The following is a 23,039-nucleotide window of genomic DNA, read 5'->3' as shown; positions in this document are numbered from 1 at the left end:
TGCTGTGGGTAACAAGAACCAGAACTTGCATACCATACCAGAAGTCCAGACCCTTCTTTTCCATGTTCCTGGCCAGCTGATGCCCTGGCTGCATGCTACTGCCCTGGCACAGCAGAGATGTGTTCAATAAAGGGCAGCTCATCTTCTAAGCACCCAAATCTGCTGCGTTTTTCTTTATAGAGTGCAGTTTCACTGACTTGGCTGCTAGGACTCCAAAAATAGGGACAGGATTTGTTCCCCAGTAATACTTGCAAAAGGACATGACACCATAGAAAGGAGCCTCAACTTGAATGACAGTATTCCTGGATGTTAAAAGATGAAACTTTGCTCAAGAACAGCTTGCAACCTGAGGCATTTTTTTAATGATAGTAAAAAGACTCTCCTGAAGTGAGTCAGTCCCTCCAAATAATAGTCTGCTTAAGAAAGGAATCCAGCAAGTATAAAAAAGAAATAACTAAAACTCAATTTGCCAGAGTGCAAAGATGGCTCTGTACTGCATGTGCGCATCCATTTTATATGGAGGTCTTTCACTCATAGTTGGCTGGTGGGAGTGGGGATATTATATTAGCTAAGTTCAGACCCTGACTGTTTCTCTTTAAAGATTACTGAAATACTGGGGTTGATTCGCATTTACAATAAGGCTATTCATGTAAAGCACAATGTAAAGAGGACCGAAAATTGATTTATTTTGTGTACTCATTGCACAAATTTCAAGGTCTCTAAAAATTGCTAATGAGTTGTAAAGGGGTCTCAATATGATCAAGCATCAGGCCCATATATTTGCCTCACTCCCCCCTACTCTTATCTCCCCTCCCCCATTAATTTTTGATTTTATGTTTATGAGGATCTGAAAATAGTCTAATTCTTTTCTATCTGGTTTGGGCCTATCTTTACCAGCTGGTAAATAGGAAATGTTCACTGTAGGAAGCCAATACTCTGCAGAGTGTAAACAGATGGAATCAATATAAAGTGACAAGTTAGACTGTGCTACTGAGAATACAGAGCCAAAACTAAGAGCATAACAGTCACGATACTTATTTTGTTCCAATTCATTTGGTACTGAATAGCACTTCATATATGCACAGCTGTGTCCTTCCGTTTTTTACTTTCTTTCTTCTGGTTTGATGATGACAATTTCAAAGAAAAACTTTAATTAAAGATTTTACACAAAATGGCCCAAAGTAGAATATAGGGAAAATGAGCACTGATGTGTTTATAGCAAGAGAAGAATATTTTTGAGGCATTTATTTTCTTCCTTTATTTTTTAACACAACAAACAAAATCTGATGTGTGTATCTCTCTGTGCATAATATGCTAGATTGATAGATCTTTGCAGCTTTAAATCCTCCATTTGGTGATAAGGTATATAACCATAACTCTAAAAGCTTCCCCATCATCCCCTTTCTTCTCCCAATGCCTGTTACAGCAGGGTGCCACGAAGGGCAGGAAATCTAAGTGTACATTTCTGCATGGGTGTGCTGGCCGAACGGAAAGGGACAGTCAGACAGGGAGACTACTGCAGACTGCTGTCAGACTGTCCTGAGACAAACTCGAAGCAGAGTGACTGAGGGTCTTCCTTTTCCTGCCCTGGCCAGCTTGCCTCACGTGCACCTCCTCCACTCTCAAGAAGGGTGTTTTGGAGACCGTGGATCACAGTCCCTTCAGGGACAGTTAGTGGGGTGGTAAGCTTCCAAGCTGTCCTGTGTTGCAGGGTTTGCCTTGAAAGCACATCTGAGCTCTAGTCCTTTTGCCAGAGAGAGTGCCAGGTGTTGTAGTATGGGTTTTTCTTTACTAATTTATGCATTTTTGACACATTTTCACAAAAATGGGAGAAGGCAGCATGTTTTACCACTCTGTCCTCAACTTATTCCTTACAGCATATTTCTTAATGCTGCCATTACAATTTTGCTATTTTTGCTTTCTTGGCAAATAATTACCCCAGATTTCCCATATGTTGTTTATTAGGGTGACTGTACGGCTCTAATGAGGGGCAGCAACCACAAGTTTGAACACAGATTTTGCTTCTGATCCTCGTGTCAAGGGCAAGCAGCTTTTGTTTCCTGCAGAGGAAACACCGGGTCTGTCCCGGTCTCCTCCATGCATATCCCCCTAGATAGGCAAGTCATTGTAGCGCATCTGTGCAGAACTTCTCTGCCTCCCCATGCAGCCTGCTGCCTTCTCTGCAAAGCACAATTCTTCTCCTAGCTATAATGCTAGGGGTCTGTTTGTCTCAGGAATTCCCTAAAACCTCTCTCAGACTCATTCAACACCAGAAAGGTGGTATGTGTTACTGTAGGCAGAATTCGGGAGTTTGGGGTGATGGGAATGCATGAAAGCCCTTTTCCAGATATCCTTCCCACCCTTGCCAAATACCCTGAGCCACCAAGCAAGTTCCATAAAGGCTGGGAGAGGAAGCAACACATGATGCAGGTGGCACCTACCCAGATCCAGGTCCATGGGAGACACTGTTGCTGAGGAAAATACCTTGATATACAGTGACTGGCAATACTTGTGTGGGTAGCAAAATGAACTTCAGTGATTTGTGGCAGGAAATTTTCTCACAGTAAGCTGCAGTCTGCATAAGGGAGTGTCTGGAAGTTCCTCCTGTTGCGATGTCTGTAGAGGATTTTTTTCAATGGATATCCTTTGTGCTTCTGAAGTATAAGAAAATATTTAAAATATTCATTGTACTTCTCCTCCCCAAGGGATCCCCAAGTGCTTCACATGCATAAATGCTGCCGAAATGCAGTCACTGCTGGGGTGGGGAGAAGCAGCCAGCTGGCATGTGTCAGTGACAACAGAGAGCGTTATGCCAAAGACACTATGGCAAGGCCCTGTGGTTGCTAAAAGGACTGTGATATCACTAATACTCCGGAGAACAAACAGGAACATTGCTTCTAGTGTCTCTGCTGAAAGATTCTGATAGCATAAACTGGTTGGTACGTAGCTTATCTAACCTGTAAGGACAAATGGTTGTATCAGGCTGGCAGAGAAATGTACCACTCATGCCAGGCACCACAGTATCCAAACCTTGGCCTCACTCATTAAATAATACATTTCAGTTAAATCTGATTACAGGGAGAAATGAATCAAGATTGCTGCATTTCTTTCTCCATGAAAAGCTTGGAGTTGTGGTGGAAATGTGTTGCCAATTGTAGCAAGAAAGAGAAATCCTAGCCTACTCTGGTGAAGTCTAATCCTTTCTTTGAATTTGAATTTCCTTTGTTGTTTTATATCTATCACTACAGGAAAAGATGTTTTTAAATGAACAAAACCTGGTTTTCCTTCTTCATGTCTTTAGCCAGATAAAAAGCTTTATCCTCTTCCACCCTTTTCCACCAGGCAGAGTTGCCAAGGAGTAGTCAAATCTGCCTGATTCATAACTGCTTACTTTGGGCAATCTTTGCCTACATCAGTGGATCATTATAGCCACAAACAGGCCTATTTACTCTGCATAATGCTTTGTAGTGACAGTACAGAGCTTGGAATCTTGACTCTTTTGGTTAAAACAAACAAAATACGAAATCTCGGCTGCACTGGAGTACCAACTTCACTGTGATCAGGATTTCCTCCAAGGACTTTCCTTCTCCTTACTCCTTGTAGCACTGCAGAACATGTGCAACTGAGCTGGATTTAATTCTGTCTCAGGCAGCTGCATTCGAATGAGTGAGTAAGGAGCGGTGGCAGAATCTTTATTATTGCTGCTATTATGTGAGCCAGAAAGAACACAGCCTGACTTTCAATTCCCTGGTTGCATTTGCAGAAGTAGCAGTTAAAAAGAGTGATATTTTTAAACAAGGCTTTATTCTTGTAAGCTGAGCAAATTCAACACAGAACAGAGTAAGAATGGAAGCCTTCAATGCTACTTTTATTGCCAGTTTTCTGTTTGTAAGCCTACTTTAAGGTCCAGGTTGCTGAGATTTTTAACAGACTTGGAGAAGACAGTTGCAATTGTTAGAATGCTCATATAGTCATCAGTTTGTCCCATGTATACTTTTTCTTTCAACCTCTAAATCTTCTTGATTTTGGTAATTTTTGAAGTGAAGTGAAAAAAAGAATGCTTTGGTATACTTAGAACAAATAATTCACTGATATTCCGAAGTTCACAGATACTTATGAAATGTATATCTGCCTTGATCTTTGATATTTGGTTTCCAGCAAATCTCTAGGTTTCAGTGATTGAAGGAAGTTCATCCTCTGCCTACTGTTTAAAATATATGAATTGTATCTGAAATTCACTGCTTTGCCTAAAAGGGTTTTGAAGTTTACTAGTGCCATTTGAAGAGGAAATTGCCTTAGACATTGAGTAAATGCACAATATTCATTTCTCATGGAGAGTTATTGTAACATTTCCTACTGTGCCAGGGAAGGTTGTCCTGTATTATCAAAATAGGTATAAAATGGTGTTTTGTATTATATGTTAGCAAAGCTTTCCAGTGCTTGCATTTGTGTCAGTTGTGTCAGTATTGGTTTCTTGTTCATTGAAATAATCTGCAAGTTGTAGATTGCAAAGAATGTGAAAAACATTATCAGGTGCTGCAGACTTTTTGATTATGGCCGTGCGGGATGGATACAGAGGCACACACTGAGGCAAATTCTTGAGATCACCTGTTTTAGGATGAAGGACTTGGAATTTGAAAAGTCAGTAAAGAAACAGCCGTGATTTTTCTGTGAGAGTAATAATAGCAATAAATTATGGGGCATTTGTGATCTTCTGATAGACAGTGGGCTGCTTGCAGCAGGCTAATTTGCCAGTTTATTTTCTGTATGTAAGTTTTAGTCTTCAGCCTTTCTCTGACTAAATAGATGTGATAGTATGTAAGGATAAATATGCTGGTAGTTCATTCCAAAGGGATGAGTCCTGCATCAGAATTCATCCCAATCAACTTGATTTTCAGGATGGGGGTTAAGATACTAGAGGGACAATATGGGACTCCCCTTGCCTGAAGTCTTACAGAGTGACATTGGGGGTGGATGTTCTTGGCCCCAGACCCAGGACAGGGTTGAGGAGTCTGCATGGAGATGCTGGTGCCTACTCCACTCTGAAAGCTGAACAGAAGAGGTAGTGAGAACCCTGGAGGCTCTTGCAGAGGAAGTAGTAGTGAAGAGAGGAAATTATTTCCTTACTCTGCTCATAAGAGGTGTTAGGACAGCCTGCTGCTTGATCCCTTCAGTTTCTTTGGCTGACATAGGATATACATAAGACCTTTTTTAAGTATTATTCAGCAGAACCAATGTATCAAGAGGACAAAGTGTGTGTGTGTGTAGGACATACCTACAGGAGCCACGAACCCCTTGCTTTCACAGCTGATTTGAAATTGTTGGCTTCTGAATAAGAAAGCATCTTCCTACTCCTGCTGAGCTCAGTGAGTGGAGAAAGCCAAGAACCATTGCCTCTCACTGGAACCTAATAACCAGGTGACTAGTGAAATCTCACCTTTGGAAAAGCTCTGATCAGCTGTTTCGTGCTTTTGCTGAATTCCTGCAGGTAGTTTGAATATGACAGGGGTTTTGCCCATGGGGTAGAAAAACGCTGTTATTTGAAATAAAATGGTACCAGGGCACATCTTCACGTCCTGTGCAACCTGAGGTGGTGAACAGGGAAATGTATCATGGGTACTATGATCTGCTTACTCTCCCCTTAGCATGGTTTTCATGTTGAAGTGAAATGAAAACTCAGACACTGCTTCCAAGTAGTGTGAAGCCAGAAAGCAAGGAGAGGCTTGATTCAGTGACGCAGTCATCTAGGCCTAGGAGCTGGTTCACCAGGAGCCTCAGAATACTTAACTTTTTAGGGCTCTAGTTTGCATAGCTGCATAAGGGAGTAATACTTGCTTACCCCAGAAGTACGATGTGAACTTTGATTAATGTTTGTATAGCATTTGGAAACTAGATTCCTCTGCTCTTCAATGGCAGAGCAGGAGTACATATGTGCTTCAGATATGATGGATCAAGTGCCCCTACCAGTTTGTACTGACAGAAGCTGTAGCAGAGCCTGCTCTCTCAGAGCAGAGACGTGGAGATGGGAAGTAGCTGGAGCTTTGACTGCAATAGGGGTTGCAGGAAGAAGGATGCTCAAGCATGATGGGGTAGGAGAGTAATACCCAAAGAGCATGTGGAATACTTCCTTAGTATCTTTGCTGATTGGTTGCTGTGAAATTGTGCTTATAAGGCATTATGATGGAAATGTTTAAAGAGATCAAGTGATGACAATGCCTGTGAATGATGCCAATGACGTGCAGGGGGGTAGCTACAAACTGCCTTAAACCAACATGAATTGCATGTTACACACTCTGTTTCCAAAGAATGTTTAGTGTCTTATGATTTGGAATGACTTTCTGTGGATTTTGGAGTCTATGAAATCATCAGGAAATATGGCTGGAGATCCTATTTTCTGAATAGGGACCTAAAAGAAAATGAAACAAATTAGGATGGTACTTTATTGCTTTAGGATTTTTGTTGTGTTTTTTTATTTGGATTTTTTTTTCATTTTGAGCAACTTCCAAAATAATTTTTGTCAGTTCATATTGCCTGGCTACACCATTTCACTTTGTGTATTTTTTCTGGTTGGGATACTTTCCAGAATTAGATATCAACAAAACCAATTAAATAATTTGGTACAGGCAATTATAGAACAGAAGCAATCCTCTTCTAAAGCAGGCAATGAAAAAAACCAAAATGATGCTTTATTTGACAATAAACCTTGTCTTTGGCATTGCATTCTGAAAGGTAATAAATCTATAAAAATGTTACTACATCTCATAAGTGCTGAATAATAAAAAAGAACACAAATTTTTATTTTGGGGGTTTAAAGCTCTAAAATGATGAAGTGTTATCAGGGAAAACTTCTGAAGCTTCACAAATAAAAATAATGTTACCGAGTCACCTCTCTATGAAAGAACATTAGAAATAATACAGAGATAAAATGTAACACTTATTTTATTTGCTTGCTGATGGAATATCACACAAACAACTGAGATATTCTTTTGAAGAAGCCTAGTAAAATTGAGAATGTTTAAATATACCCAAACTATACCTGAATTTCTTATTATGGATGAACCTTAAAGCAACTGAAAGTGTGTTCGCTTCTCAAAGTACAAGTGCAAGATAATTATTGTTAATAATACATTTAAAGAAGGATATTAATTCCCTAGTCAAAGGAATAAAATGTTTTTCTTTTGAAAGTGTGGTTAAAATAGTGGGTCAAATTCACTTCTGTGCGGATAATTTTGCACTGATCCAGTTAAACCTCCAGGACAACATAAAACAGATGAGTATACTCTGCTGCTCTGTCTGCACATTTATTAATGTACAAAAGCGATACCTCCTGAAATCATCATGCCCTAAAAGAACATTGTCCAAGTGAGCAACTTGGGTCATTGACTGGGTTTATTTTGTCTGTATCGTAGTTGGTTGGGGAGGCATGGGCAACCCAAGAAATTTGAATCTAAATGTCCTCCACTATCTTTCAAGTATATCTGTGTTTCCCTCTGAATTCCTCATAAATTGGGCAAGCACAATACTTTCTTTTTTGCATGCTGGGAACCTTATTGATTCACTTGACCACTCCAAAAATCTGCACTGCTGACAGTAGCGATAATGGCTGAGAAACGGGAAAAATTCAAAGTGAACAGCAAAAAATCTAAGCAACACATTTCAGATTTCTGGGCCTCCCATGGAATATTTAGATTCTCGAAATCACTATCCAGGAAATTCCTTGACAAAAATTGATACCCTCAGTCTAACAAAAATCCTTGTGCTTCATAGGTGTTTTTTTAGCACGTCAGGGGCAGAGAAGCAGGCAGTGAGGTTTCTGTATATCTAAAAAGCCTCTGCTTCAAAGCTGTGGGTCCAGGGATGTCTGAGGGTATTGGATGCTCAACTAGTTGCTATGCCATGTTTCTTTGATATCTTTGTCTATCACATTTCTCTGGACAATATAGCTTTCATAACATGGACCTGTGGCTGTGACTTTTAGAGAAAATACATCTCATGTGATAGGGCCTGGGCCTCCGCTGTCCTTTCTAGGTTTATAGTTTTGAATTACAGTATAATATAATCCACTTAAAATGCTTCTTTCTGCATTGATCTTGGGGAAAAAAAAGAAAACAATGTTGTTGTTTGGACTGAGTTCTGCCACCACTTTTCTTCCTGCTGTCCCTTCACAGTGTGGTCTGCTGAATTGATTTCTGGTTTTGGACTCTGCAGCTGTTTCTGATTCAAGCCAAAGCCTGCTGAATATTTGCCTTGGATTGATTAACAGATATTTTATCCCATAATCCCGTTATGGTTGTTCTGGGACACAGTGTCGAGTCTCTCAATTAACCTTAATGGACTTTGGACCAGTCCTGTAATTATTAGGAGGGCTTTTTCTGTCAAGATCCTGACATAAAGCACTGCCCATACATATTTTTGGGGCTGGGGACACTTACTGTAGAGTCGGGGGAAATACTCATTTTCAGAGATGTGTTTTGGATCTATGACTCTGCAAGAGAGCCCTGTTTGCACTCATAGCATTTCTTTCAGATAGGCCAGCCCAACACCAGAGAGACAGAGCAATTGTATTACCTCACCAAAAGGATACTAAAATTTTTCTGAAAAAAACTCAGCAGTCTAACAGTTCTGAAACCCAGTTACTGCTGGGAAGAAGTAAACCCTTTTTGGATGGACCTCCCATCTAAAGATTTACTTGATTATGTGAAAAATATAACTTTCCTTAAGTCCAGATCCCAGGTCTCCAGCTTTTAGGCTTTCACAGTTGGGCAGTCTTGACCATCTAGTCCTAATAATCAGGAAAGTTTTTCAGGTTTCATACCAGGGCTACATTTTCCAGTTTTGTGGGAAAAACCACCCATGAAATATATATATATAAACCTATTTCCTTAACATCCCAATGATATCCTGAATTCATTGCAGCCAGGCAATACAAACCTTCATTGTTAGATAGATGATTGAAAACATAGGAACAAAACCCATATGACTTCTTCCTATATGTGATAACAGGATTTAATTTAAAAATCAGAGAAAGAAAAGGGATATGGCAGCAATTTTTAAATATTGAACTTAAAAGCTTTTTCTTAAAAGTCACATGCTCAAGATGAAGCTGTCCCTAGGCACCTTTAATGTACTCATGTGGCAGTTATGCAGCAAATAACTCAAGGTTATTTTCTTTGGCAGCAATTTCAGAGCAAATCTTTGTGTAAAGAATGATTTCTTTTCCTTGAACAATGGGCTGGATTCATAAAACGTATAATGGGTACATTTGTTTGTTTTTCAATTTTAACAGTTAGGAGGTATTCATATGTATGTAAAAATAGAAAATAGGAAAATAATGAATAGTTGTACTTATAATTAACATATTTTGATACTTAGGAAACCAGAAGCCATTTCTAAGCTTATTAAATGTGCGTTGTCAGCTTCAATTTTTTGAAAATTACTAACTAAAAAAATAATTTCAGATGAAGTGTTGCTTAAGGAATATATACTGAAATTAAAAGCAAACCCAGCTTTTAAAATGTATAGTACAATTCTTAGCTTTCTTGTGCTTGTTTGTGTAATAGAGTTATCAGCACCAAGATATGGGCTAGCCTTCTAGTTTTTAAGCAAAACTTGTGCAAAGATCTCCCATTGTAGATCTGGGTAGCCCAGCTCTATTCATGGCACTGATTCAAGAATATTATGGCTACACAGGACTGGATGTTTCAGCCTATCAGAGGCAAAACTAGCAATGAAGTTAATGTAGTTGGGATCTGTGTGATCTGAAAGACTGTGTGTTTGGAAGAACGGGGCTTTAGAGAAGGTCTGATCCAGTGCCCCTTGAATGTAATTAACATATTTTCATTGTTTTCAACTAGTTTCCAGCCTTCCATCTTGGGTGTATAGAGGAACCAGTGATCAAATTTAAGCAGGTGTTGAACATAAGCAGGTACTGGAATATTTTTTTCAGATGATAACCTATGAATTGGTTTAGATCATATAAATAGGGAAATAAATAGGGAAGTCATAGAAATAAATAGGGAAATAATTTAATGACAGGAAGGGCAAGGCAATCCAAAGGCAAACTTAAAATACCTAAGGCTTGTGTTCATTTCTAGGAAATGAAAAAATACTAGTATATCCAGAGATCAAGCAGATGATGACCATAATTTAGGATTTCTGAATCACCCATGGTAGTGCTTGTTTTCCTCCTTCCCTCTATAGAGAAGGATGAAAGAGACTGCTATCAGTGTTTAGAGCTAGTCTTTGGGAATACAGTCCTTGGTCAATAAATTTATGAAAGCAAACTAATCATTGTGATGATTAGGACCAAAAATTTGTTTTTTAAGGCATATTAACATGGAGCAATCAAGAATGATGCTACATAATTTGTTCTCTTCATATGCCCAGATGAGGGCAACAGGAAGTCTCCTGTTGATTTTTATCATTTATCTGGCCCAGATTTGATGGTTTCTGCTAAGACCAACTTAATCCCCATTTGTTACATGTCCAGATTGCATCCTGCCCCTTCTGTAAGGGGGTTAACGGTGTGCAAGGTGTGATGGTGATCCTTGCCTATTCATGGGGATCCTGTATAAGAAGCTGGAGCATAAAGAGCAGCAGGCAGAAGTGCAATTTTAAACCAATAATTAGTTCTGTATTTCTATTTGTTTATTAAATGGGATTGACTTTCCAGCCTTGATATATGCAGATCCACAATAAGCCATTTTGTTCAAAACAGCAGAAATTGCCTGAGAGTAACAGTAGAAAGTTCCTAGGGGAAGGAATGCAGCTGTTTTCATGCAACAGAAAACAGAATACCCCATGGGTTGCTGAAAACTGTCACTAATGTAGCATAATGACTGAAGAGTGTTCCTGTTCTGTAGTAAGGCCATGGTAATTTGTGTATCTATCTGTTTTTTGTTGCAGGTTGGGTTTTTTTGGTAGATCAAAAACTGAACTGTAAACAAGGAAGAATTTCAGACACTCCTAAAACGTACTGAAGTATCATTCCTGATGCTGAGATTTTCTATTAACCTGATCTTTCTCATGGCATTTTCATAAAATACAACTGTCAGTCTCCAAATAATCCAATCACACAAATGTTTTTGAAGTATTCCTTTTATTTTGAATGTATGCATGAAAAGTTTGTTGAAAGTGGAACTGAATCTATCCATTTTGTTATATAAGTTTCTATTGCACTTCTTCACATATGTCAGTGTAGTAATTTTGTATTTCCACATGTACAACTCACAACTAACATAATCTTAATCCCTTTTGAATTTCCTTGAAAATCAATTCACAGATAATCCTCACCTTCTAGTAAGACACAAAGAGAAGGCTTGAGGGGAAATAGGATGTGGGGGAATTGCTGGGGAAAAGAAGTGAAGTCTGCCGTGAATTATGCATATACCCATGGCTTACATGCATCAAAAACAGGTGTGTGGGTTATTGTGATAACCAGGATAGTCCCATGGGTTGGGCAGGATTATAATTCAACTGTTACAAATGGGAAACTGAGGCAAGAGGCAATCCCTGCTTACTGCAGGGGGGTTGGGCTCGATGATCTCTCAAGGTCCCTTCCAACCCAAAGCATTCTATGATTGTATGAAGTTAATGACTTCCCAAGTTTACTAAATAAATTTAATATTGTGATTGGGAATTCCTGTCTTTCAGTACCCCACAAAAGTGATGGAATTAAGATGATCTTAGTAGCTAATCATACCTTCACACTTTGCCATACAATCTGAAGAACAGAGAGGAAAACAGGGTGTGTTAGAGTGCAGCTCTCTTTTCTTGTCCCAAATGGAATTTGCCAAATGGCTAGCCAGGTTCTCTTCTCTTTATCACCTAAATGGTCCCATAAATTACAAGTAGAATTTCCCCTCCTCGTTCCCATATTGATGCAAGTAGTGGGTTATAAATGGGTGGTATTTGTTTTTCATAAGATCTTGACTTCTAATATGAAGGCTTCCGAAAGGGCTAATGTCCCAAAGATGTCTGGAGAAAGTACTGAGCAGAAATAAGACTTTTATTTTCATATATTGTCAAAGTCAAAACCAGAACACAGCTTCACATCAGGTGCTCTCATTCCCAGGATGTTGGAAAACTGGGGGCGGAAGCCACAATCATGGTTCAAGGGATGGTGTGGATGCTTTAGAGCTTCATGTTAGCAGACAATCTGTTTAGCCTTTGAAAAAGGAGTTTAAGAGGTGACCATCATATGGTGTAGCATCTTCACTAGATAGACAAATTCAAATGAAAAAATAAGTCAATCAATTCTTCTGTTATTAGTCCTTGGAACAAATTCATCAGGACTAACTAGATGCATTTTTGTCAGACATGCTTTAATCAAACGCAAGTTTTGTTGTATTTAGAGACTAATTATGGGGCTAAATGCAAAGGAATTTGAGCGAAACTTAGTTGCCTGTGATACATCAGATGTTCTAATGGTACCAATTTAGCTTTAGAGTTCATGGATCCTCTTTATGCAACAGAATTTTAATTTTCATTTTAAAAACTGCATCTTTCTAGGTTTCATGATTAGGAAGATGAAACATGAGCATGAGTCACAGCAGTGTTTTCTGAAGGGGATTGGAGATAAATCCCACAGTAACTTGTGATAAACTGGTGCTGGATTCTCTAATAAACTGTCATTCTGAAAGGTGAAAACTGTTCATTTTTTCCAAGCTTTTCGATACAATCTGAGGATGGCAAGTTTATACAGTATTACAGCTTCACTGCCGATCAAGGGAAATATCTAGAAAATAAACACTTGCAATCAAAGATTAATTTCCAAGCTGTAGAAGTTAATACCATATGGAAATGACTTCTAATTGCAAAGTAAGGTTTTCCCATTTAATCCAGATGAAGCTGCTGCAATTTTTCCAGCCTGCTATAAAATCCAGACAACTTGCTACAGAGTTTAGTTATGACTTATCATACATTACACTGGAATTTGTTTAAGAATATCATAATATTCTTATATTATTAGAAGATAAATGTCCTTGTGTGGATATATTAAAATTCATGTTCATGTAGATGGCGAAGAAAATGGTACTGTATGTAGGATTTGAATGATATTAAACAGACAACTCGTATACTATAGACAATCTTGGGCAGAGGAAAGAGACTAGAGAAAAATGTAGTGGGAAGGTAGAAAAAAGTAATACACTGCTTATTGTTTTTTCACAATCTTTTACATATTGTGTTTCTAAAGATTTCATAAATTTCCCATTTCTTTGATTCACTGCAAGTATGATCTAGAATAGCCGTGTTCTCTAAAAAATGACTCTTTTTCTCTTCTCTAGGCTGTGGAACCGTTACTGTGTTAGAGACTCTAATGTGATGGATTATAAAGTATTTCTGAAGAATTTTGGCATAAGTACAGACACAGTTAAAGAAAAAAGCACAAAACCCAAAGTTCCAGGTATATGGTCAGAAAAGGAGTGGAAACATGGGTACTTTTTCTCTTTCCAATAATATCGAAGTATTTCTGTTGGCCTTGATGTATCATCTGGTTTGCAATTTTGTAGGACATTGATAGCCCCTGATTTTCAGCAGATACAACTAGGATAGGGAGGAAAAGAATGCCAGTTTCCTTTGGCCTGGGAAATTCTACTAACTGTGTGTGAAAACTGCCTTTAAAATCAAAAGGTGACACGTTACATCGGCCAAAAAATAAAATCACCGCTACAAGCTCATAAACCCCAGATAAAGAATTTGTTAGTGCAACTTGGAATCTCGTAGCACTTGGGAACTCAGTTTTCACCTAGTATTCAATCATGCTGAACTTCGCAGGTAATCCTTGTAACAAAGAACTTACACTCTAAGACAGTGACAAAATGGTGAACTTGGACAGATTGGGGAGGTCAAGGTGACAGTAAGACATTTTTTGTCATCATGACAGTAGCTTCAAGCATAGCAGCAACCTAACTTATTGGAGTGTTGGGAATGTCTTTGTAGGCATCAACTCAAAGAAGTGATGACAGTCAGTTTGTGAATGTGTATGGGCAGGTCCTCTGAAATATAAGGGCCAGCATAAGAGTAGATACAAAATATATTTGTTTGAAATTGCAAGAACCAAACAGTCCAAGGTGGCATGAGGTGTCGTTCCTGAAGGAAGGATGATTGGCATACAGGACATGGGCCGTGGAGACCCTTAAAATGAAGGCATTAGTTTATGTTTGTTGTCTAAGGAAGGAAGAGTCATTAATAAGAGCAGGATACGGTTGTTTTCCTCAAAGACAGAAAAAGAGTGCTTCAGTAATTCAGTTGCTGGATGAATGGAGGCAGTGGAGATATCTAGCCATGTACTTGGATGAAAAAGGTTGTGTTTGAGAGGTTATACAGCAAAACTCTGCCAGATTTATCCGTAATGTGAATGTGAGGATCTGTGGAGATGTGGGTTTAAGAAGGTGCTCAAGTTAAAGTAGTGAGAAAGGCCCTTCCAGTACATTTTAAAATAATGTAAATCTGTTTGCATATCTTGAAATTTAATTTAGTGTATTTAACAAGGTATTTTCTCCATCACACCTATACACATATGATATTTTGGCAGTAGGATTTTTCATGAGTGTGAGGCTAACTGCTAATTTTTTTTTCATTTATTTTTATTTTAAAAGAGGCATTTAAACTTACCTTTGCTGAAGAAAGACAGTAAAGACTTACCTGCACTTTGCAGGCTAAAGAGCATTAGCTTCAAACATTGTCTCTTTCATTTCTACTACTCAAAATTTAGCATGTCTTGAAGGGAATTATAGAAGAATAAAAAAATCTATCCTGGTCTAGAAAAGAGAAGCCTGCAGTCCAGAAGTCTGAATTTTTTATGATTATCCTCTTCCTGACACAACGTCTTCCCTTGGGTGGTAGGAATTATTTTTGAACCAATTTTGAATAGATGGCATGATGTTCAAAGGCTCCGAATACCAACAGTTCACATTAGCTTCAGTAGGATCAGAAGCAGCCAAACTCTTTTGAAATCATGAAGTCAGAATATCTAGTATTTTAATAATACTTTTTCTTCTTCTACCATTTTACATTACCATGGTGTGACTATATAGAGGTTTGTAAGTTTGTGCAGTACTATCAAAGATTGTTTTGAAACCATTACTAAAGTAAACATAACTACCAAAAATAGAGGGTTTTTTTCCCCATGTGGGGTACTGAAATTGTGGAGAAATAATCTTATGAATTAAGGTTCCTCCTCCTTCCTAGTCCATGCTGCATCTAGCATTGTGCATGATTAACCTTCTTAATTAACCCATCTAGTTAATGGGGCCTGGGACACAACCTGACCACTCATTCCACCATAGGATGCCTCAGACATTCAGAGACCTTGCTTGCGGGGTGTTCCTGCAGCCCTACTGTACTCACAGTGTCTTGAATTCTCCTCTTGCCCTCTGATTCCCAGTTTCATCCTTTTCACCCACCCACTTTGAGAAGTGGAGCCTTGTCCATGCAAAGCAGTTATAAGAAAAGTTACCAATCAACATTGGTCTAAAAATAGGTTTTAAAATCATCCAGATAAACTAGTGGTAACCTCTCTGGTTCATTTCTGAGGTGCAAAACTGAGTGATATTTGTTTAATAAATATTAGTACCTAACCAAAACTAAATTGAAATAAGGCAGTTCTAAATAGACTTGAGCATTCACACAAATACTTTTCAAAACTTTAAGCAATAAAAAGTATAGCTTTATTTAAACAGGAAGGAAAATCTGTGTTCAGCAGGCCACTGAGTGGGCAGAGGGAACAGCGGAGTGCATGCCCTAAGCACAGAGCAGTCACACTGGTATTGTTTTCCATACAGAACAGCATTTTGTTTCCTACGCAGCCCCAGTGGAATAACATTTGAAAGAGTTTGGTGCACATACTCTTTGTGCATAAGGTTCTCAAAACCTGTGTCTTGTCCATCACAGTGGTTGCTGCTATGCTCTGAACCAAATAAAACACATCTACGGAAGAATCATTATCCCAAAGAGTGTACGTGCCAACAGCACATTAAATAGAGCAGTATACAACAAACCACCATCACAAAATGAGCTGCTCAGCCCAGCTGAAATAAATATTGCCCAGAATTGTTTTGGTTTTGGTGGGGTTTTTTTTGATGGGGAAACATTGAGGAGGGCTGTTTAACTTACAGTAATTGGAAGCTCTTCCAAGGACTGTGTGAGCTAAGATGGGACAGTGAGAAGGGAGTATGTGAAAGAAATGGAAAAGAGCCTTTTCAAGGTCAATAAGCATGTTTATTATCAAACGCCTGTAAGGACACTGTCTTCCTTTTCCTGAAAATATATTTTTGGTAGTGTATCATTCTGCAAACATACCGACAAAGAGAGGGAGTTAGTTTCTATTAGTACCTTCTGATATTAAATGTAATAAAGGTACCTGTTAAGATTGTAAGTTATGTATATTACATTTTAAAAGAAATATGAAATGAAAAACTACTACAACAAATCCACAGATTAGGATAATTTTGAACTACTGATCAAGTTTGAAATACAAGAAAATACAATAAAGTTTTATTTCAGGTTTGGTTTAGTCTGTACATAAAGATTTATCCAGTTAACAAAAACAGTCTTTAAGAGTTTTACATGGCTTTATTTCTTTGAAGCTGACAAAGCTGTGCACTTTGCTAAATCAGTTTTCTTAACAGCACTAATCTGCCAGAAAATAAAAGAGAAGGAACAGAAGCAGAAAAAACTTTTTCTACAGCCTTCACCAGCTGAGCGTGCTTTGACAGAGTGCAGTATGGATAGCACTGAGAGGGCATTTAGAGAAAAGGTAAGGGAGTGCCATTAATACTTCAGAATACCCTGACAGGTGGAGAAGCTGAGCCAGGCATCACAGGCAAAGAAAATTGCTGAGCTTTGAGGCCAGTTAATTATATCAACTTCTTTTATGAACAAATTACATTCACAGGTTTTCTTGTTTGCTTTTAAAGCTGGTTAGCAGAAGCAGCAGTTCTGTTTTATTTTGTGTGTTCCACTCCTGCTTGTTAGATTCACAGCATTAAAAATGTATGTATTAGAACTCCAGATTCCTTAGGCTAAAACAAAATGAGAGTGCATCGAAGCTTGATGGCTAAGGTGTTTCATAATATGAATTGCTAGATCACTCTGTCAGATCAAAGTAAGTAATGACTTACACTGAGCAATGACTAGTTACCATTGTCTGACAATTATTTTCTGACCTGCATGAAATAAATTATTAGTGGATAGGTGCTACTGCAGAAACACATTTTTTTTAATATGTGGTGGCAAGCTTAGAATAGACAGCAGAGCTGGAATAGACATGGCAAATGACCTCTCCACATGCCCTTAGTTGTGATTTGAACTGAAGAGGGTTGGGGAGTGTGATGCTGGAACATAACTGCGTTCCACCCGCTTTATGGGAAGGTGAAAAGAAACAAATTTTTCCAACGCTCACTCTTGTGCCTTCATGTCATGAAAATCGTGACTCTCTAAGAAAAGAGAAGCTGATACTGTGCATCAAGACTGCATATTCTACTACAAACTCAGTTACACAGACCTGTAACTGTGCTTTCTCAGCCTTGAAGAGACAGGAGAGGAGGGACAAACAAGGCTACAGGGACATTCAACATCCTGACCCTTTCTCATCTTGTATATCTTTGATACGGAGGTCAAGGCCTGGATTGGAAGCACAGTGCATCTCACCTTACAAGCCCTCCCAGTCCTTGATGTTTATTTTGGGCTTTCTAAAGTCTCTCTCTACATTATCTTTACACTGTGATTTCGGCAGTTTTGAATGAACAATAATCAGCTTAGAAGCAGATGGGGTACTTGTCAAAAAATGGCAGGGGGAGAAAAGCCTCAGGGATGCTTGCAGTATTCAACAACCCAGTGTGAGCTAACATTTCAGAAAAACAAACCAGTCTTCCTATTGTTTCATGAGCCTTATCAAAATCTGCAGTAAGTCAACTTTCAGGCATTTTACAAGTCCCATAAGCAAAAACACATCCACATAGCTCCTTTGCAACAGCCCATGAATTAAAAAAATAACCAAAGAAAGAAATGTGTGATATGTTTATACAACAGCTATATTAACTATTCTGTGTCTTCTAACATTTTCCAGTATTTACTGTGCTAACGACCCATTTTAATTAAGGGAACTTTGATACTAGGTTATGCCATGGATGGTTTTAAAGTTACGTTAAGAAAGGTGTTATCAAGCAGGCTGCTCCACCAAGTATTTTTAGCTCTGAATTTCGAGGCAGAGTTATTATTTGAGAAACTTGTCTGACTTGTCATTTGAGAGTGTGTGATTGGGAATACTGTTTTGTAGTGAGCTTATTAATTAAACATCTGACGGTCAGAGCATGCCAGGGTAACCTATTTGATCAGTTTACAGAGAAGAACATTTGAAAAGGTCTTGTAAAAAATGCATTATTGTTTTAAAAGCTTCATGAACTTGATTTTTCTGAACAAAACACTATAAATTGTATTCATTACAGCTGTGTTCAGCCTATCAGGACATTGAAAAAACCTTCAGAGCAATTGATGTCAGTCGGAGTGGATTTGTGTCTTTGGATTACTTGAAGTCAGTCATAAATGGCTTTATATTTCCTTTGCCAAATGAAACTTTTCAAGAGCTAATGAATAGCTAAGAATCATATTATTTTCTTAGGGGACATTTTTTAGTGCTGCTGCCTTATAACTTTATTATTGCTTTTTGTGACTACCATCATTAATTCATCTTACTTGTGCCTGTGTTGCAGTATGGCACAGTACGTAAAAGCTGATATAGCTGGGTATAAAACCAAGTTTTTTGCAGTAAGGTATATAGGTTTAATGGAGTAGAAGCTTTAAGTTACTGCTTTCTTACTTCTATTTGCTCACAAATTTGTATTTAATTTCCTAAAGGGAGCATTACTCTCTTGCATTCAAATGACTAGTGATGTGGGATGGTGTGAATTTGCTGGAAGAGCAGCTTCACGACTGTTAGCACCATATTTGCATGGTGACAGTGTGACTCTACAAGCCTCTCTTTTTAAAATATGCTGGTATGGCAAGGAAAAGAAAGGAAGAAGTGAAACTAAAGTGAGTGAATGAACTAATGCTGAAAGCATTCACTCTGCATTGCTCATTGTCAGTCACTGGAAAAGATAACTGAAGGGACACTTCTGTGCTGCATAATAAAGAAATTTCATTCCTGGAAATTTGAATTTAAACTAAAATAAGGCAAAAGCCTTTTGAACTTAGGTTTTGACATAGTAAATATTTTTATTAAAACTGCTGTGAAGGTTGAGAAATCATGCCAACTACTGGATTCAAGCCAATGTACTATTTTACTTTATACCAAGCATCTCTGTAGTATTATGACTAAAACTCAAATAATTTTGTGGGCAGTATAAGGTACAGAAGATAAATGGATAGAAAACATTTTCCAGCCCAGCCTCAAGGATCTCAGCAGACAGAGTTTAGGCCACAGGACATTTTCCAAAATATGATTTCCTGGACATGATCACTTCAGCATATGCTGACTAGCTTCCTAAACTCATATTTCCTTTTTAAAGCCAAAATATCATAGGAATGGATGTTTTTGTGGCTTTTGGTTAAATCTAGACCAGGGTCTCTCATGATTAATCTTTTGTACTCAGAAACCAAAAACTGTGAGAAGAAAACTGCCAGAATATACTTTATACTTGTTGGCAACTGTGCCAAGGGCATATGGCCAGTCAAAGAGAAAGGAAGAACAACTTAACTCTTACACAGCATTTTTACTCCAAAATATTGCTTAAGCTTACAAAAACAGGACAAGGCACCCAAATCATACAGTGTGAGGAGGTCAGTAACCAGATCATGCATTACTGCTTAATGATGCCATAATTTATAATTTAGCTGTTTAAATTGTTGGAAGAGTAGAATCATCCATGTAAATAATCAGTTGAGTTATTTTTTTCTTTATATGCACTAGTTAGCTGTAAAAAGCCCAGTGCAGATATACATTTTACAGCAGCAGGTGCTGTATGAGAGTGTCATCTGCAGTAACCATATTGCTTTGTGCATTCAGCAGATAAATCTGATTTGCTTCTAGTCATTCACAGTGTGATATAACAATGATCAACTATTACTTTGTAAAAAAAATTGCTGTTACAGTTTTTTTTTTCAATTCATGTCACTTGCTAGTTTAAATCTTAAAGTAAATCTTGCTCTTAAGAACAGTTGCATAATGGGAAGATTTCTGCATGTATTCTTCCACTGGAACTTTCTCTGGCATTTGAAAAATACAGCGACATTTTAATGATGCTGTAAACAGAAATGTTCAAGCCTATGTATGCCATATCTCTTAGGTGATATTTCTCAGTTAATGTAATTTAAAAGCTCCACCAGGTGAATGGAACAACAGCAAAAGTTCCTCATAGTCATCTAATTCTAATAATGAAGTAACTTCATTGTAGCTGATAATAAATGTAATAGTAATTGATGGGCAAGGGACATGATTTCAGGGTTTTTAAGATTCTATTTAAATAATATGACATGAGATGTGCCAGGGAGCTGTTTATAAGAAATAATACATGACAACATTTTATGGTTGTTTGAGGTATTTACATCTCATGGGCTCCTGATATAAAATTCAGGGCCCATTGAAGCTGATGCAACTTTGCCTTAGACTTCAGCTAGGATTTCATCCTTGACTGGTTTAGGACCAGATTACCCACGCACTTATCTCTCAGTATATGTCCCCACTGCAGCAAGATCAAATACATCAGAGGCAGACCGCTGAGGTGTACTTCATTCAAAGGCCATCACCAGGTGAGTCCTGAATTCCCTGAATTCCATCACTTCTACTCTTGAAAATTCTTTCACTTAGAAGTAAAACATTGTGAACTTGAGGTTGTATAAAGAGTTGCATAAACTGAAGGAATTAATTTCACAGTATTTCAGCATTCCCACATGAGAAATATTTTGGTTATGTTTTGGAGCATTGCCGTGGATTGTGTCCTTTCACAGATTGAGAGATGTTGAGTGAAGGGTTTTCTTGTCGATGGTTGGGAGCAAATCATACATGACCAGTGTGAAGGCTTTGCCAATGGAGAGCCTAATTTCTAAGACTCTTTTCTGGTGGCTGCTGGGATTTCTAATTGGTGACTTTTATTTGTGATATGAGGTAAATCTTTGTGCTCAGTTGGTCAGGACTTCAGTGAACAAAATACCAGTTAAAAACACAAGCACAGTTTTCAGCAGCAGAGATAGTTTTAAACTTTTTGTATTACCCTCATGCTTCATTTCTTTAATTTATGATTTTTATAAAAGTATCAGATGCTAAGGCACTGATGGTTAAAAATTTCTCAATGGGTAGTATTTTGTAAAGGTTCACTATGAGATGATATATCCCATGGTTTTACCAGGTATCCATGCTGTGACAGCTCTAATCAGTCAATTCTTTTGGAAGTATACTCTTTTCTACTTGGACATGACCATAAGCATACTTCCAAAAAGCCGTGCAGAATTTATTTTTATTACTTTAGTAAGTTAGCTGGCCTACTATAGTAGATAAAATGCTGGAATACCACTCACAAAAGGTGCACATTTTTTCTGGCCCAGCAGTGGAAAGATCTTTCTATGCCTCAATTACGCTACCTATGGCATCTAAATATTGTACTTACTGCCCTTATAGCACAGCTTGAAATCTGAGGGCCAGTATTACAACTATAAAGAGGGATTGTTTTGAAATTAAAAAAATACTCCAAAGTCCTTCCACAGTTTTTATTCCCACTGACTTAACTTTGTCTAAATAGGGCTTTCTTCAATTTGATCCACGAAACCTAACGCTGGGGAGTTCCTCCCTCCAACACCCTGGCGCCCAATTCATCCCCTTCCATGATAAAACCTGCAAGAGAGAAGTGCTGTGTTGGTCGGCCACAGGCAGAACTGGAAGAGCTCCACAATCCATTACCCATCTGCAGAACAGGGGAAAACCACTGCACCTTGTGGACTCATCAATGGCACCACAAATCATAGCTTGTAATGCCAGACCTTCACATATCCGCATTAGTATTTCTTCCTAAGTTCTCTTGAGCTCCCAGGATTTTGGCAATTGTCACTGCCAAAGTCTGAGAGGCGATTGTAGGGCTTCTGAGCAAGGAGGTGGAAGTGGAGAGGTCTGTTGCTCTGATTGACGCAGCTTTGGCTGGTTGCTCATTTTCAGCGCAGAATTGCTCTCTACAGTGCGATTTGAGTGATTTAGTAGACCATAGACATTTCAGTGTGAAGGGATCTCAGTTGGGGGCTCAAAATAACAGTTGTTATCTTGGCCTTAATTTTAGAGATCATCTGTTATTTCATACTGTTTGTTTCATATTCGTTTATCCAAGACAATCATCAGATATGAAATATCTATCCTTCCCACAGCTTTTTTTAATAACCCATCCCTCAATAGTACTGTTGGCAGAGTCCTTCCCTGCAGGGAATGAAATGGCTCCCCTGGTGAAATTTGAATGCTAGCACTGCCTCTGTCTTCATTTACCTTGAGACTTTGGTGCTTGGCCATTCCCAGCCCTTCTTCTGGGCTCTGGTACAATTGTGCTGCTTGTGCAGTGGGAGATGCTCAGCCCTTGAGCCGCTGTGCCGTGGTGCATGCATGCTACTCGCAGGCAGGACTAATGTAAAAAGCCAGGTTCCCTCCCCACCCATTAAATACCCTGCACTGTCAGGTTGCGGTTGACCAAAGCCTGAATGCTGTGATTCCTCTCACTTTTGGTTTTTAGCTTTGTTGGCTGAGCTTGAGAAACTTCTGGGTAGTCCAAATACTGGAGGTTTTTTGTAAAAGATCCAGGAAGTTTTGCATACCTCTGACTGCATTTGGTAATTTTTTAGCTATGTCCTATGCATCCTGGATTAGCAAATGCTCTAAACACCATCTGCTACCATTTTAAGGAGCATTAGGAGTTTTAAAAGCTTTTCTGAGATGACTAGAGTAGCGAGTCAGCATGTTTCTGATAATATGCGCAGGATGTAATTGCCTACAAAGCACCATCTGAAGTAGGAGTGCCTTTAGCCATGCTCACTGGAGCTTTCTGCAGTACCATTGAAACTGAATA

General features: G+C 38.5%; 1 protein-coding gene across 1 annotated transcript in view; it reads left to right on the top strand.

Annotated features, from left to right (window-relative positions):
- The window catches only part of EFCAB6 (EF-hand calcium binding domain 6), a 111,779-nt gene that overhangs the window by 15,394 nt on the left and 73,346 nt on the right, over positions 1-23,039 (top strand). The window contains 2 exon segments of the mRNA XM_075707467.1: positions 16,590-16,759; positions 18,450-18,597. Of these exon segments, the coding sequence (XP_075563582.1) occupies positions 16,590-16,759; positions 18,450-18,597 (318 nt within the window).

Source organism: Pelecanus crispus, chromosome 1, assembly GCF_030463565.1.
Source record: "Pelecanus crispus isolate bPelCri1 chromosome 1, bPelCri1.pri, whole genome shotgun sequence".
In the NCBI taxonomy this organism is placed as follows: domain Eukaryota; kingdom Metazoa; phylum Chordata; class Aves; order Pelecaniformes; family Pelecanidae; genus Pelecanus; species Pelecanus crispus.
This window is presented reverse-complemented; position numbering and strand designations above follow the sequence as displayed.